The sequence below is a fragment of the Sturnus vulgaris genome, chromosome 9 (genome assembly GCF_052056855.1).
Source record: "Sturnus vulgaris isolate bStuVul1 chromosome 9, bStuVul1.hap1, whole genome shotgun sequence".
Lineage (NCBI taxonomy): Eukaryota > Metazoa > Chordata > Aves > Passeriformes > Sturnidae > Sturnus > Sturnus vulgaris.
The window spans coordinates 15744136-15760524 of record NC_142251.1 but is presented as its reverse complement, the minus strand read 5'-3'; the positions used below and the strand labels follow the sequence as shown (position 1 = coordinate 15760524).

The window sequence follows — 16389 nt, the reverse complement described above, 5'->3', positions numbered from 1 at the left end:
ATCTTCCATGGGATCTTTCATGTACTGCCTGTGTTACTTGTCAGTTGTTTCAGCAGAATGAGTTTATCAGGGTGGATAATGGACAGACACTGTATTCTGCTTTTTAATTTATAAATGAACAAATGATATTTCTAATTGTTAAAAGTGGACTATGGATGAAAGATAAATTCAATATTTCTATTTTTGTGGGTCACCGTTGCTTATGTAGATAATAAACATAATAATTATTAATACCTTTGTTATTACTATTACTGTAATTATTTCCATGCATGAAATGCAGTTGGATTTGGTTCCTTTTTAAAATAGAGACACTCACCAGACAAGGTATTGTTGTCATCCACTGGCTTTGTCACTTGTTTTTATAGGGGTCTGACAGTGTAGGGTGAGTAGTGAAGGGACTCTCTGATGTGCAGGCTGCTAAAGCTTTAAACAGGATTTACTGGATGATGTATCCCAAAGGATAAAGGGTGTGGCTGAAAAGCAGTGGTATACAGAAAAGACTGGAAGAGGCTTTTGGTAGTGAGACAACTTTTTAGATATTCCATCACAAAATATTCAAAATCCATTTCCAGAATGCTACCTTTGCATACGTGGACTTTTCTTTATTGAATACATTTCATGGCCATTCAAATACCTTATAGAACTAGAGAGCTTTAATAAAACAGGTTATCTTCAGCCCCATCTTTTATGATCAAATCTGCTTCAGTCTAGCTGGAAATGGTATCTGCACATTGTTCTATATAACAGACTATGTTGATTTTTTCCCAGCTGTCTGGGGTAAGTGCAGCAATAGTCATAAGGTATATTCTCAAAAGTTTGTGAAATCTTTATAGAGATTATAAAGTACAGCATTAGATTTTAAGGATTCAGTGTAAGAAATACCCTTGCTACCCAACTATTTTGTTAATTGTTGGCCAAATTGTCTTGTAGGAAAACAATGCTTTAAAAATGAACCTGTAGAATAGGCAGCTGTAACTTCATCTTCCTGAAGCTTTATCCTTGTTGTGGCAGAAAATTTATGCCCTTCAATCTCTTAATTTGCATCTGTTTTTGTCCATTTTTGTGCTGGAATCTTTAATAATTTTTGTAATCTGCAATATGTAGCTGAGTAGTGAAACAAGGCTGAGAAAACACTTATTTGGAAACAATGGCTGGGTGCCCATGATTTCTGTGATGTTCAGGACAATATATCTGTATTTTAATCAGCTGGCTGTAAATGAAGAAGCATGCCATTGTATGATTAATGAGAAGTGCTGGGTTTAGTTATGGTAATATATGTATGTTAGAGATTTAAACTGTTGTGTGTAGCTATTCATGTTTGCTATTAACATCAGCAGCATTGCACTGAGATTGGACTGGCTGTACAACCCTCAGTGAAAGGAAATGTACTTTTATTCAGTGGGGATACAGTGAGAGTCCAAAGTGAAGTGAGCATGATTTAACTTTAAACATCATGCTATGTTTCCAGTTAACCATTAAGTTGTCATTTCAATAAACCCAAATGTTTTGATAGGAGAGACAATTGCTGTAGACAGAAAAGGAGTCAGACTGTACACAGATCAGTTCAATAAGCAGGAGTTCTTGATGTGTTATAAGGCAGTGGCTTCCCAACTCTTGGGACAAATTGCAGTTTGATCAACTGCCAGTAAGTGAGATCATACTCATATCTTTTTTATTTGTTTATTTTTAATTTGTGAGCAAAGACTGTGCTCATTAAAGTGAGGAACTCCACACTTCTTTTAGCCAAGTGTTACCATATTCTATATAATGAATTGTGTACACGTCTATCCTTTTCAGTCATTCATCTAATTTTCCTTGGAATTGCATGAAATACTTCATTATTGAGGTATTTTCCAATCTGTACTATTTATATTTCTGGTACAAACCTGCATTTGATTACTCTCATATAGTAGATGCTTTGTGCTTTTTATATGGACATGAACTTATTAGCTCTTTTTTTTTGGTTTTGTTTTGCTTTGTTTTGAAAGGTAAGTGAAACGATTGACCAAGTAAATGAATTAAAGTTATTCTCTGTATTTTGGGATTTATAATGACTTCAATTAATTTGAATTACTGTAGAACTTTAAAGCTTTATGTTGTTTTCTGGCTGTACCATAGAGTAGACAATATTTTCATTATCTATTTTTAGCAAAATAATTAAATTTTTTCTTTGTTTCTTATTTGCAAATAGTGACGTGTCCCTTGTTTTTCTTTTTCAAATTTTGGTGGATTAATTATTGAGTTTATTAGGGAAGTACTGAGATCTGTTCTTCTCTGTGGCAGATAGATACCAGTGGCTTAATGCCTTGGCCACAAGGCTAAGCAATATCAGATTGCTGAGGCCTGTGACAGTTAAAATATCCAGATTGTGTCTGTGAATGTTTTCACTTTTGAAAATGTAAACTTTTAGCATTAATGCTGCCATTACCAGAATGTTGCTGGCGTTGCTCCTGTGTTAGAAGATAATTACTGGACTCATTCCTGACATGTAACCCTTCTTTTTTCCAGGGAGGTGGGTGGACGAGCACACAGAGCTCTTTGCTGAACTACTGAAGTTGGGTGAGTTCTGTTGTTCTTCATTGATCTTGTGTGGCTTTCAAACTATGGACTGAGTTGATGGAGAAAGCATTTGTCCACATTACTAATGAATTTGTTCATTATACTTTGCACTGAGGATGTTCCTATTCTTGTGTATCTGGTGAACAGTCCGGTTTTTGATTGCTCTTTAGGCTTTTTTCTTATTTTGATTTCTACTGACTAAAGTGTTTTTTAAAGTTATTTCCTGCTTTGCCACTCTGTAAAAACATACAAAATTCACCTTAGCTTGGAGGACTATCACAGATGCTATGAGCCATCTAACACTTCATAATAAATGCATTTCCCAGATAAAGACTAAAAAAAGTCTGTTGAGAGTCCTGGTGTATCTTACTTCTACCTAATGCTGTAGACTTGGCCTGTAACAAATGGAAAGAAAATAGCATTACAGTGTGATCCAGGGATGATTTCTTCACCTAGTCAAACACACATTTCCCACCTTTCTGTCCTTCATCCTTCACAATTCTTCCTCTGTGTTGAAGATGATCCTGTGCAGTGCCCCAAAAGCACCATTTTCTCCTTAATCAAGTGCCACATTCTTCTGCCAGACAGTGCAGGAGTGTTATGTTTGGAGCTTTGGTGGACTGCCAGCTCCGTTTGCTGCGTGGATGGGGAGGAAATTCACACAAGTACCATCCTTTTCAAGGCTTTCATTCCCTACAGAATGTATTAACAAGTCTGAAAGCAGCTGTGCTTGCTCCTGCTGTAATAATGGTAGATCCAAAAAAATGTAACCTCCCTTCCCATGCCATGAGTTTCAGTCTAACTACATAATACAGTTTCTTCTTTAGACTCCATAAAGAGGAAAGTTCAAGAGCTAATCAGAAAATTTTAGAAAGTTATGAAATTAGAGAAAACCAAGTGACTGTCAACTGGACTTTCATTACTCCTTATTTATAACAACAATGAAATTGCAAAGAATTAGGTAGAATACTTGAACTCCCATGAAAGATGTTATGTACTGCATATATTGTTGAGTTAATGTGAAATACCTGTTTAAATCAGCTTTTTCTGTGGTTTCCTTGTCATACATCTTAATGTGAGTAAAATCTGCAATGAAATTGCAATGTGGATCAATGCAGATTATCACCAGTTAATAGTCAAAGACATATTTTAGGTAGCACAATCTCTTCAGTTTATTTTTATGGTTAATCTACTCATATGTTTTCAATAAAACCTTACATTAAATTCAAAAGGTATGTGCAGCATGATATGTGAATGATTTTGGTTTTGGCATAGCATTTGGTTGTCCAAGGTCAAATCCTACAGTTTGGTTTCCTCTTCTGATCTGAGCTCCAGATATTCCTTGTTTATTTAGCAGTGCTCTAAAGAAGGATTTGAGCTCTCATTTTGACACAGATCTTGTAAGAGAAGTACTCTTAGCTTTATGGGCATCCCTATAATCAGCAAGCAAAGTAGCAAATTATTCAATTCAGAGGATCATTCTTTAAACGTTATTCTCAGACTGAGTAGACATCATGGGGGAATCTTTGCTCTTAACAGTGTCATTTTATGTCATAAAAATAATCAAAATTTCAATAATTTCATCTGGAAGTTTTTGGATGTACTACTGCCTCACTAAGCATGAGCTGTAGTTTTCAGAACAATCTCAGACATGTCCAGAAATCAAAACATAAGAAAAGGAAACCATATTCCCCAGCCCCAGAGGCAATTTTGAAAATACAATTGTAGTTATTATTGGATCTTATTATCTATACAAGGCTTCTGCCTTACCTTTGTTACCACGAAAAATACTTTTTCTGAAGAGTACTGTTTCTGAAGATGATATTCATCCTTGATTGATTACCTTTGAGATGGTGGCACTTCTCATTTTATGGAAATATTATAGCACTTTGAACACTGAACTTCAGAAAAGCCCTAGGGGTGAACAAAGACCTGTCTAGGACCCCAAGACCAGTGCTACAAGTTCGGTAGCGTTTGAACAGGGCAAGGATGGCCTGCCTCAGTCTCTGCAAGTGTTCCCCACAAGGCTATTAGCTTTGTTTAGTCCTGAGTAACAGATCAGCATTTGCTATCAGTCCTGCAGCCATGGTAGAAACAAGCCTAGCAGTTTAACGTTTAGTTAGCACCAGCTTTGTTTTCTCTGTGAGCCCTTGAAGCACTCTCACAGTAAGTGCAAACACTTTGGGTGAATACTGTAGAGACAAACAACCTGCTAGTTTCTGGGCAGTGCTTTTAGGATCAGTTCTTTGTAGTGATTTGTTAGCCCAAAGTACCTGATAGTCGAAGTTTTAAATCAGTGTAACTTACCCCTGGTACTCAATTATAATTAGTTTTTAGTAATATAAGAATGACTAGTAAAATCGGTATTCATTTCATCTTCAGTGGCATATATTTGTAGTTTCTGGTCTCTTCTGTTTTTTGTGTGTGAACAAATGGTGTGTTTGGGTCTTAGAGTAGCACGATGTCCCTGTGAGTCAGCTGCCTAAATACACACTAGGAGCACATGTGTGTAGGGCATCCAGCCCTCCCAGGAGCCGTAGGTGACACAAATGTATGTGTTCCTCAGGCATTTGTCAAGGCATTTTGGGCATTTTGCTACATTCCACATGCTCGAAATAGGAAAGGAAAAGAATGCCCAGGATCTGTGTTGTTTTGTTTGCAAGTCTTTATCTCTGCCAGGACATAGAAGTAGTCAGAGCTCGGTGGACTGTTTGTGAGCACTGAGTAGTCTCAATGTTCCATAACTCAGTGTGAAATCAGAAGCAGTGTTGCATAAGCATTGACAATACAGAGCAAAATGCACTTAGATTAAAAAAGAAACAGGATTGGGGTGTTTCTTGCATACAGTAGGCCATGACATTTCAGAGATGAATGTAAGCAGATTTCTGAGGTTCTGAATGCAAATCTAGGCGGAACCATTTGAAATTACAAAATAAATAAATAAAATATCCCCAAAAGTAGTCCTGCTTGAAGGACTGAACATGCCAGTAGCAAGTTCTGCTCAGACTTCAAGAGATGTGGTATGTTCTCGTGTATCAGTTAGTCTAATTTATTCAGTGTCATTGCTGTATCACAACCTTCTGTTTGATTTTCTTATAAACTAATAATTTCCTGAATGAACTAATACTGCCATAGCCACTAGTACCTCTGCCTTGTAGAAGTTTTTTATTGTTGTGTATGCAACTAAATTGAAATATCTTTCACTTGAAATATTGACTTTAATATCTCATTTGAAAAATTCATGAAGCCTTTGATGTTAAATCCATACTCAATTTAGCCAAATGCCATTAGAATATGCAATATGCCTGAATACAGAGAGCATTATTGTCTGTGTTTCTGCAGAAGAATTACATTTTATGACTGTAACGTCAGGATCTTTTTTGGATTTGTTCATGAAGAAAAGAAAGAGAAAGGCAGCACATTAGAAGCAAAATGAAAAGTGGTATTGATTAGGCTCTCATTTACCCTCTCTTTGCTTGAATCCCTAAATGCATGGAAATAAGGGTTGTGCCACAGCAAGTAACAATGCTCTGTAATGAATGGAACAATCTTTAGAAAATTAGTGTAAACACGTATGATAGTGCACAGATGTTGCTCCTAGAAACTGTCATACATTTATTTTACATCTCCATTTACATACATCTCTTTATTTCCTAATAGTATCATAATAGAAACATGACAATAGTTAATGATTTCATAAAACATGGAATGTAAAGCTGACAGAGAGGTAGAACATTAATTGAAACCTATAGCTATAGTACATTAGAATTACATCTCCTAAATGACTCCTGATAAAAATATCCCTCCTCTACAGAGAAAGACAAAGACAGGTAAAAAACTAGGCTTTCAACAAATTAATTTTTTTTTCCAGTAAAACAGACTGGCAAATGTTGCAAAATCTCCTGAGTGCTAATAGAATCGTATTTGCCTTTAGTAATTTATGGGCACTTTTCCTCCAGCTATCGATCACAGTTGAAAAAAGTAAACTGCATTAACATTTTAGGCAATAATGGCTCCAGAAAATGTTTGATTTTTATCACTACCAAAACTGATGTCATGAAACTTGGTTCTTCAGCAGAAGAGGGAGAGCTGAGTGCATCCAGCCTGCAGTGTGTTTATGCAAGTGCCCAGATCTGACTGAACAAACTGGGTGTTAACCAATGTTTTGAACTTGTTACCTTATCCTAAACCATAAAAGTTAAGTTGATGGCACAAGTCAGGACACTGCCGTGCGGGGGTAATGAGGTGTCCAAAGTACCTTGGGGTCTCTGAGGATTCCAAAGAGCGCTGAAGGGGCTGAGGGAGAGCCGCTCTCTGCCACCATCTCCTGGCCAGTGCCTGTGACAGAAACTGCCTCTACTGCTCTGCTGCTGGCTTTGCCAACTATTGCCTCCACCGAGGGGACAATCACGGCCATTTGAAGCAAGCTCATAGTGAAAAAATAACACGTTTTAAAATTTCCAAAGGGAAACTGGACCTTAACAAGCTTATGTAGATGTATATTAAAGTGGAAGGTGCAAAATGCCAGACTAAGGGAGCTGAAAGCTCTGTGAATAAATCCAGAGCATTAGTGCCTGGGATTTTATGCTTGGAATTAGGGTGAAGTGTTTTGGTCAGTGATGATGACTCATGTTGTCAGATAGTCCTGAATCCTCTAGAAATGTGTTTTATACAGGATGGTGACTGTACTTGGATTTCTGCAGAATATTTATATATTATGGGAGGAAACAGCTTCATTTCAGTAGTTAATACTTTCAAAATGCCAGTTTTTAGTGTTAACAGCTGAACTTACCTCTTTATTATTGGAAAGCAGTGCTGTAAAATAGATTAACTTTGAAAGCGAAATTAGATTTGAAGTTTCAGATTTTAGGTTAGATTTCTGGTTTTACCATAGACCTGTACCATTTGCAGAAATCTGTGATCTACAAAAGTGAGTTTAATGAAACTTCTTCTTACATTAGTGTTATTGCAGGTGACAACATAGCACAATAGATTGATACTTGGTTTCTGTATAATTAATTTTGACAACAAAGAACACATGGAATTAGTGTACAAACTGAAACAGCAGTCTTTTCTATTCCTTTCATTTCTCAGGTTATTCCATACTTTTATGTCTTTGTAGCAATGAAATTATACTGATGTTTGGTCATATATTAAATTAATTGTGACAAGTTAAAATTGATGCTAAAGCAAGCATCCTACAAATTAACTAACAGTTGATTAGTACTGTTTATATTTTTTCATAAGAAGAATCTTGTATATTCTGAGTACAAATGAAAGTTAAATATTTCCACATACTGGAAGAAATTTGTGAGTTGAAGATCGTGTAAATGATATGATCTGTATTATGTAGAATCAAATTAATATCCTTGCTTGTGTTTGAAACAAATTTGCAAGCATTTCTTGGAGATCTCATACCCTAATGCTTTTTCTTCAACTGAAAAAAAGAACATCAGAACCTCTGTGCCTCAAAAGATTATTTTTTACATTATGCCGAAAAAATGAAATAGTCTGAAGTATATATTAGGATGTAGCGTATAGTTTATATGTGTACCACTGAATCTGATACAAGTGAATAAAAACTTATTAGAGAAATTCATTTGCCATGCCTGAAGCCTTTACAGTGAACAGTTTTACAGATCTCATTTTTCAGATCTGAATTTTATTTTAGGTTTGCAGTATGCTGACTAATGAAGAATTGTGAGAAAGAACACAAAAGTTGTATCAAAAAGAAAGTAACTTTCCAGTACAATTTAGAAATATCGCACAAATCAGCATGTGGCTATACACCTGTGCGTATCAAACATGAAAACAAATTGCATCCTTTTTTTGGATCATCTAGTCAATGGTGTTGAATTTCTGACTTTTAGTTTCAACCAGGTAAGATAAGGTGGGCCGTTCAGCCCATGTTATTAAAGAAATTGGTTCACCTATTTGATTTCATGTCACTGTAGTTTCACCCATTCATTTATTCAATAAACAGTTTGGTATGTTCTGAGAAATAATGAATATTGATTAAAAAATCAATCACTTATTAAGAAACAGGGAAATTGTTTATCCAATCAATTTTAATTTTTGATTTGTTATTTATATTTTCCAATTTAATCCACCCCTCCCGTAGGCTCCCAAACTACCAAGGAAATCAGGAGGAAGGGCAGAGTGATGCTGGCAGCAACTGTGCAAAGAACACAAAACCTAATGCATTCATTTCAGATTAGACTGGTGGAAATAGGCCATAATAAAGGAGACTGTGATTGAGAACTGTGGATACATTACCTCATGCACCTTTGGCTATTGCACTGAAACTTTAACTTTTAATACAATTTATGAGGCTCTCTGCTTCCTACCTATTACATCACTTAACCCTGACACTGTCAAAACACAATAGTTACAAAAATATTACGGTTTTCATCTAAGCTGGCAGAGATTCTGAGCATGGGGGCTGAATGCACAAGGCAGTGAGAGAGACCTGTACAAGTGCTCTGGAGCATTCATCCATTCTCTCAATGAGACCTAAGCCATGAACAGAGGTGCTGAATATCCCTTTCTGCAAGGGGAAAGACAAAACAAGTGACCCATTTCATCTGAAAGTGTGCATTGATTTTAGTTTCATTGTTCATTACACTAATGAAGAAAACTGCCTTGATACATACAGGCAATAAACAAATATTCCTCCATCCCTGATGATAGTTTAGTCTCTTTGGGATTTTTGTGTGGAAGTTGGAAAAAATTTGTCTTAGTTCTGCCTTTGAAATTACTTATGTGAGGAATCATCATCATGTATGACCAAATGTAGTTCTCCTTTTTAATAAAGCAGAGGTATGCTAGTCTCTACATATTTGCAGAGGTATGCTAGTCTGTACATATTTAAAGTTAGTATTAACTATACTTTGCTTACATGATGTTCTTTCACACCTAACTTCATGTCAGAATACTGTTTTTTAAGAAATATGGAAATATACTTGTAAGGAACGGGGTAGATATTTTACGGGTTAAAAGTTTTTTTAAAGGACTTTCTTTCATGGGGGAAGATGTGGAAATACTACTTGCAATCTGTCACACTGCTTTTGTGGGCCTTGAGTTGGTAAATAAAAACTCACCTTCTTGTGAATAGATGAAAAGTGAGAATGCATGAGAAAAAAACCGAATAGGCAGAGCCAAAGGCCAGGGCTATGTGGTCTGAGATCTACAAGGGAAGGGTGTCTTCTCTGGAGGGTATCCTACAAAGGAAGGAGATTCAGTCCTTGTGTGTATTTCAGCCTCTGTGGAAACCCAAGGCTCTGAGGAAGGATTAGCAGTGTTAAGGAACCAAACCTTATTCATACAAATTGTCTTGTTAATTTTTCAAGTATGGAAGAGTAAGAGAAGAGCTATTTTTTTTTTTCTCTAGCACACAAACATATTGTATGGGACTTGACAGTTTAGATTACATAAAAGCAAAACTACTACTGTTACCTGGCTTGTGTAGTCCTCCTGCCTTTGAAAATTCTGTGGGGAATTTAACTGGCCATATTTATGATTAGTCTTATGGACAGTTTTTAAAGTTGGCTTTATCCATTATATTTCCTGGCATTCTGCTTGTTGATGACCTCACTTTTCTCCTAATTTGTATCTTCTTTCATCAGTTTTTAAGGCAAATGAAGTATCCCTTCCCTTTCATTTCAATTATGTTCATTGACAAAAGAACTGTGATCTGCTCTGTGATTGAAATAAATATTTTTAAAATATCATTTTTATGCTTAAAGCGTAGAGATTGTAGTGTAAGAAACCACGACCTGGATGAAGCTAAGAGCAACAATTACATAAATGTTTAAAAATACTCGAAGATAGCAATACTTTGTTTAGCAACTCAGGGATGTACACAACAATCTTCCCCAAGGATCCAGTCCTTCTCTCTGATGATATAGCAGCAGATAGCAATAAAAAATTTTTGGCTGACACCAGTTGAGAAGAGTTTGCAAGCATTCAGAAGATTAACTTTTGAATTCCAGACATCTTGTTAAGTATTGGGGGTAAAACCCTCCAAGGTTTAATTACGTGATACATGATCAGGACCCTTAGATTTAAAATCTGGGAGAAAATTACTCCTTGAAGTGTTAGACCTGAGATTCAATACTCTGCCTGAGTTTTGGTCAAGATAAAGACTTGTGAAACAGAACAAACAAGCCCCCTTGAAACTCCTGGATTTACCTAGCTAAGAAAAGACTGAGGGGTGAATAATACAAGTTCTAAATGATTGCTACGAATAGGAGAGTGACCAGCTGTTCCTTAGATTCACTAAGTGCAGGGCAAGATATTCTTCTTCCTGTGGGTAGGATAGGAAATTTGTATACAGATCAGGAAAGAAGCAATCTTTCATTCTATTATGCTAATTGAGGGGTGGGAGCAGCTATTTTAGGAGGCTGTGTAATTGTCATAATTTTAAAGAAATAGGCTATACAGAAATGCACAGGTTATTCCTTATTTGTATTGGATCCTTCCTCAAAGTGCAAAGCTGCACTGGTTGGCTTGCTGAGATTGTTTTCCTCCCTTCCCTGATAGCATTCCTTGATTAATTTAACTGTTGATTACTTCTCCCAGATTAAGTCTCTGGATAAGAAATGGTTAAATAATTTGGAGACTAGAAATTGCTACCACTACCCATCATTTTTTGTTTCATTCATTTCATTGCATTCCTATATTTGGGGGCAGGTGTATACATGGCATTAATGAACAGATCTGAGTATCTGATGAGGGAAGATAAGATATAATGAGTTTAGTACAGAGCAAGTTAGACTCAGGCGTTTCTGTGTGTTTATCATCAGACTAATGGTGTGAAAAGTTGGATGCAAACACCCAGTCATTATTCCATGAAACCTTTATCACATCTATAGATGCGATCATGGCAAAAAAAGGTAATCAGTTTTGGTTATACCAAAAGTTTCATTTGATGTCATCTCTGAGGAATCATTAAATATTCAGGAAGAGTAAGACAGCACTGAATTGCTTCACACATCTGAAAAATGAACTGCATTTGTTGTAATAGAATGAAAGAGACCACAGGAGTGTTGCACAGCACCTTGACTTTCCAAAGAATAGGTATTTCTATAGGTAACCATGAAAATAGATTTAGAGATAAAATTTCTGAAAGCTTTCTTCCAAATTTGCAGAGGATTTTAATTAACTTGGAGCAGCAGTAAGCTTTATTTAAAGGTAAAGCCCAAACACTGTGTATATTTGCCAGTTAATGGCTAGTTAAATTTAATTGCATTTCATTGCCACAAAACAAATGTAACAGCCTGGAGTACTGTGTCCACTGTGTTTATGTTAAAAGAAGCCATGAGTTGAACTGAAAGTCTTGTAGAAAAGGAATGATGATTAATTTTCTAGGGCAATTGTTCTTCTGAAAAATGTACATGTATATTCATACTGCTCTACCATGACTCTGCCAATAGTTCTGGAAGGGTTTTTCCCACAATGACTCCCATGTGCAATGCAGAATAGTCCTGTTGCAGCCACTCCTGAGTGTACACAGGGGCCTGTTCTGTTCACAGCATCAGGTTAAGCTCTAGTGTAGTTAACTGATGTTGTGATGATTTTGAGTAATTTTAAGAAGTTATTTGTGTTAAATTCTTCATTAAAATGTGAAGAGCTGCTAAGAAATTACATTTGTTATTGGTGAACAACCTTTGTTCATTAGGGCTGTGTGTGTCAGTCTCTATGTACTAAAGGAGTCTAGACCCCTCAATGTGTGATATGACTGGTTGTGAATTGTTCTGGTTTGTCATATTTTCTGCATTATTCTAATCTTCTTGGTAGGGATAGAATTGCATCCCCTTTTGCTTGACAGCAAAGACAAACATTAAGCTGTCCAGAAGATAGAGTGCCATTTTATTCATCTTTTGAAATTCTTGATGGGATGGGCACAACATCAGCAAACACTCAAGCAAAAAACCTTTTGACCCTCCAATTATTCTTGCTGACATTTTTATAATAATTTTTTTTTTCAAGAAATTCTGAGTCTTATGTGTCAACAAAAACAAAATCAAAAAAACACCCCAAAAACAACCTCACATTTTATTTAATTGTTATTTGGTCAGAACTTGAATTCTACAGTAGTCCTAACTTAAATTAAATTAGTGCTCAGAATGTTATCTGTTCTCCACTACAATTCTTAAAATTTAAGCCAAGCATATTATACCAGAATCATTATGTTCAAATGGCCGTTTATGGTTGTTTTAAACCAAATGGTTCAAACCAGCTTTATTCCCAGTCTAGCATTAAATATCATGCACACTGTTACTGTGTAATTGTGGCTACACATTTTAGAATGTTCCTTATGTGTACAGAATGGAGAAAAATCATATTACCATGTTATTCAACATGAAAAACTATTAAAGCCTGCAATTCAAATATGTCTTTTTGAGACTATTGGATTAACAGAGTTAGATTAAAATATAAATGAACTTGTTAAGTAATATTTTATTTTCAAAACCCATTTCCTCTTTATATTATTTATACAGTTGGCATATTTGACCAAGAGAATTGATATATTGTCCTCAATAGAGTAAATATCCACTGTGATTATTCCTTTAATTGCCAGAGCCATCTTTCTCCTCTCAAATAAAGCAGTATTTAAGAAAATAATTGTTTCTCCAAGTACTGTGCTGTATCCATAAGATGAGCCTGTCCTTCCTGTTTCTGTGTGAAACCATAAAGCTCATATTCTGTGCCTACAGTAACTTTTTGCAAGCACAGTGTATTAAACCACCCTCTCCCTCTGTGCCTGCGCCCTGTTAGGCAGGAGGTTGCCAGGCTTTACTGACACCTGCTAACACCAAGCTGTGCACAATGGATTCTTTGGAGTTCATGGCTGAGTATTCTGATAACAAGATAAAAATAATGCATGGTGTTAAAAACATCAGAGACTCGATTTGAATGGATGGAAACGATAGTGTTTATTCACATTCTGAGGCACAAAACTGCGTATGTTCACCACACACTTTGGGTGCTTAATAAGCTCAAGTCCCAATGAATTGGTTCTTGACAGTTATGAATGGTAGACTGGCTGCATTAAAGCGATGAGGGAGCTAACAGCAGGTTTGCAACTGGGTTTGAATAAATCATCAACCAAACATACAACGGCATTGTAACAGTAGGCCAAAACCTCTCCAGCCATGTGATTGCTAGTTGCCAGGAGACCATGAATCTTCGGCATCTGAAAATATTGAAATAATTTTAGCTGTCTCAAAATTATAGAATCTCTGGAAAAATACAATATATTTAAATATATTAAAATATAACTACTTTGTCAGGGTACATGTAAAGCTTTTAGACAAAATATGGCATTTTAACTAAAACAGTTTTTTTGCATATTGATTTGCTTTCTTTTGTATGATTTATAATGTATTTAGAAAGAATATTTCCAAAATGTGATGTAGTATTTAAAATCTTGACTGTAGTGACCCTGTACCTCTAACAAATACGTGCAAAATTATTGTTGGCCTCTTAGGTGTCCATCCAGCCATCTCTTTTTATTACATGGGTAACTTTAGCCTTTAAAGGGGTCCCGTGGGGGTCAAATGTACTGCTTTTGTGTTTAAATTTAATTGCATTAACAAGCCTTTAAAAGCTGAGATTTTATACTCTGTTTGCAATTATGCTTCCTGTAAAAAATTATGTCAGTGGTGTAAGCATTGCATCAAATCCAGTCTTTTTTGTCCCCTTCTTCAGAAGGAATTTTGCCAGATGTGTGTTTGTGCTATCCACAGACGCAATGTATACAGGATAGGCCTCATTTACAGTGGGATTTTTAGGCTGTTTTCTAGTTTTGTGGATTGAATTGGATTACAGAGAAAGATATTTAGTCTGATGTGGCAAAGAGGGGAGTCAGAATGACTCTTCATAGGCTCTCCTCTGGTTCACAATCCATCTCCTGCAAAAGCAACAATTAGTGCTCACCACCAGAACTTGCTGCACAACTTGGTCTAAGTGTGTGAGACCTCAGACTGTTCAGAGCAGCTGAGAGATGGAGTTTTCTCTTTTCTAGTTCTGCCACAAATTTTCTTTTTATGACTTTAGGCAGTTGCTTAGCTTTCCTAGTAATAGGGAAGACTTCCCTTTCTCATAAGAGTTAGGAGAAAGAGTTATTTGCTGATTGTAATACTGTTGTATTTTGTGATTATAATGCCACAATTAGTTGTTAATTTACACTAAAAGAAATAACAGAGAAAAAAATCTGATAATTTATGAAATATAAATTCATGGTATATTTAAATTCTGCCTTAAATAGATGTAATGAATATACCAATTATATTCTTCTTATAAACCAAAATATACAGACATAAGAATTTCTTTCAACAAAATATGTTTTTGCAAGAATTCAATCAACCGAATTTTTTTGTTTTTCTTATAAGAATTCCCTTTCTGTAAGACAGCAACATCATGAAATAGGCACTAGGCAAAGCTTGGGAGAGAGAAATGGAGTGAGTGAAAACTAAGGGCATGTGAAGAACAGTCACTATCCAGCAACAGCAGCAAAACAGTTTCAATTTTCTGGATTATTAATTCAAATTCACACGCACATGCCAGTTAAAATTAAAGGCCTTTTTTTACGGCTCTAGTTTAAATTAAAGATTATATTCTGCTCCACAAGTCTGAATTAAATAGCTTATTTTGCACACCAAGCTCTCATTTTAAAGCTAATAAAGAAAAGACATAGCATGTACGTGCAAGCTTAAGACAGGAAGGGTCTAAATTACTACACCTGTTTCACTTGGGAGCTACTTTATTAGTGTTACAAAACTTGGCTTTCAATTTGGCAGTCAGAAGCACATTTAGAACAAGCATTTCTTTGTTTTGACAGAAAGGCTATGGTAAATGAATGACGTTTGAGCGAGGTGTGAAATGTGAAGGTACAAAATTAACTGGTAAGATAATTACTGTTCTAATTCTGCATAAACAAGCATTTTGAAAATCATTAATAGTTCAGGGAAATAATGTTAGTGATTAAATAAGGTGGTTTGCATCACTGAGCACAACTAAGCTGCTTTAATTACATTTGAAAGCAAGGGAAAGTAGCTAATTAAAATTAGCACAGGGTTCCTGAATGACCAGCATTGCATTGTTGCCCTAACCTGTTTAATTGCTTGTTTATTAATAATATGTCTTTATTTTCCCCTCTTCTGCATTTAGAAAAATTATTAAAGAAGATAAAATGTGTAAAGAGAATCTATATATACTTATCAGAATATGCAATGCAGATGTAACCCAGGAAGTTACTTCCAAGGCAAGCCAACATAATTCAAAAGTTGTAACTTTTCTTCGTATTAATAATGTTTTCTTCCTGAGTCACATTCCTATGTCAATCACGTCTATGGACAAGAAAAATGGTCTTTGGCACAATTGCTGAATTGCAGCATTTTGTAGCTTTATTTGCTTTATTTTTTAAATTGCCTGAATCACTAGCTAAAATATAGGTAATAAATCTAAGAGTAATCAATAATAAATTATGGAAAACATGAGCCAAAATGTAATCTAAATTAGAAGAAAGCTTTGTATTGTCTCAGCCTTTTTTAAACACAACTTGTGCTACATTTACCAGCTGCAATAGGTAGGTCTGTTCTGAGAGAAGACAAAACTCAATATTCCAAGGTTTCCAGCATATTTGTCCTTCAGTTAAGGAACATCTGTATTAGACATCTGACTTTCTCTTCCTAGTCCCTCATGTGTTGTTTTAAGTTACACTTTATTAGCATAAACCTATCGGAAATATTTGGGAGACGTGTTAATCTACACACTTGAAGCAAATATACAGTATAATACAATGAAGACAACTAAAAATAGAGTAAA

General features: G+C 35.6%; 1 protein-coding gene across 1 annotated transcript in view; it reads left to right on the top strand.

Moving 5' to 3' along the window:
* LOC148222823 (uncharacterized) overlaps nt 1-16389 on the top strand; it is a 500146-nt gene that overhangs the window by 151017 nt on the left and 332740 nt on the right. The window contains exon 7 of the mRNA XM_088169937.1: nt 2509-2559. Within this exon, the coding sequence (XP_088026063.1) occupies nt 2509-2559 (51 nt within the window). The remainder of the gene's footprint in view (nt 1-2508; nt 2560-16389) is intronic.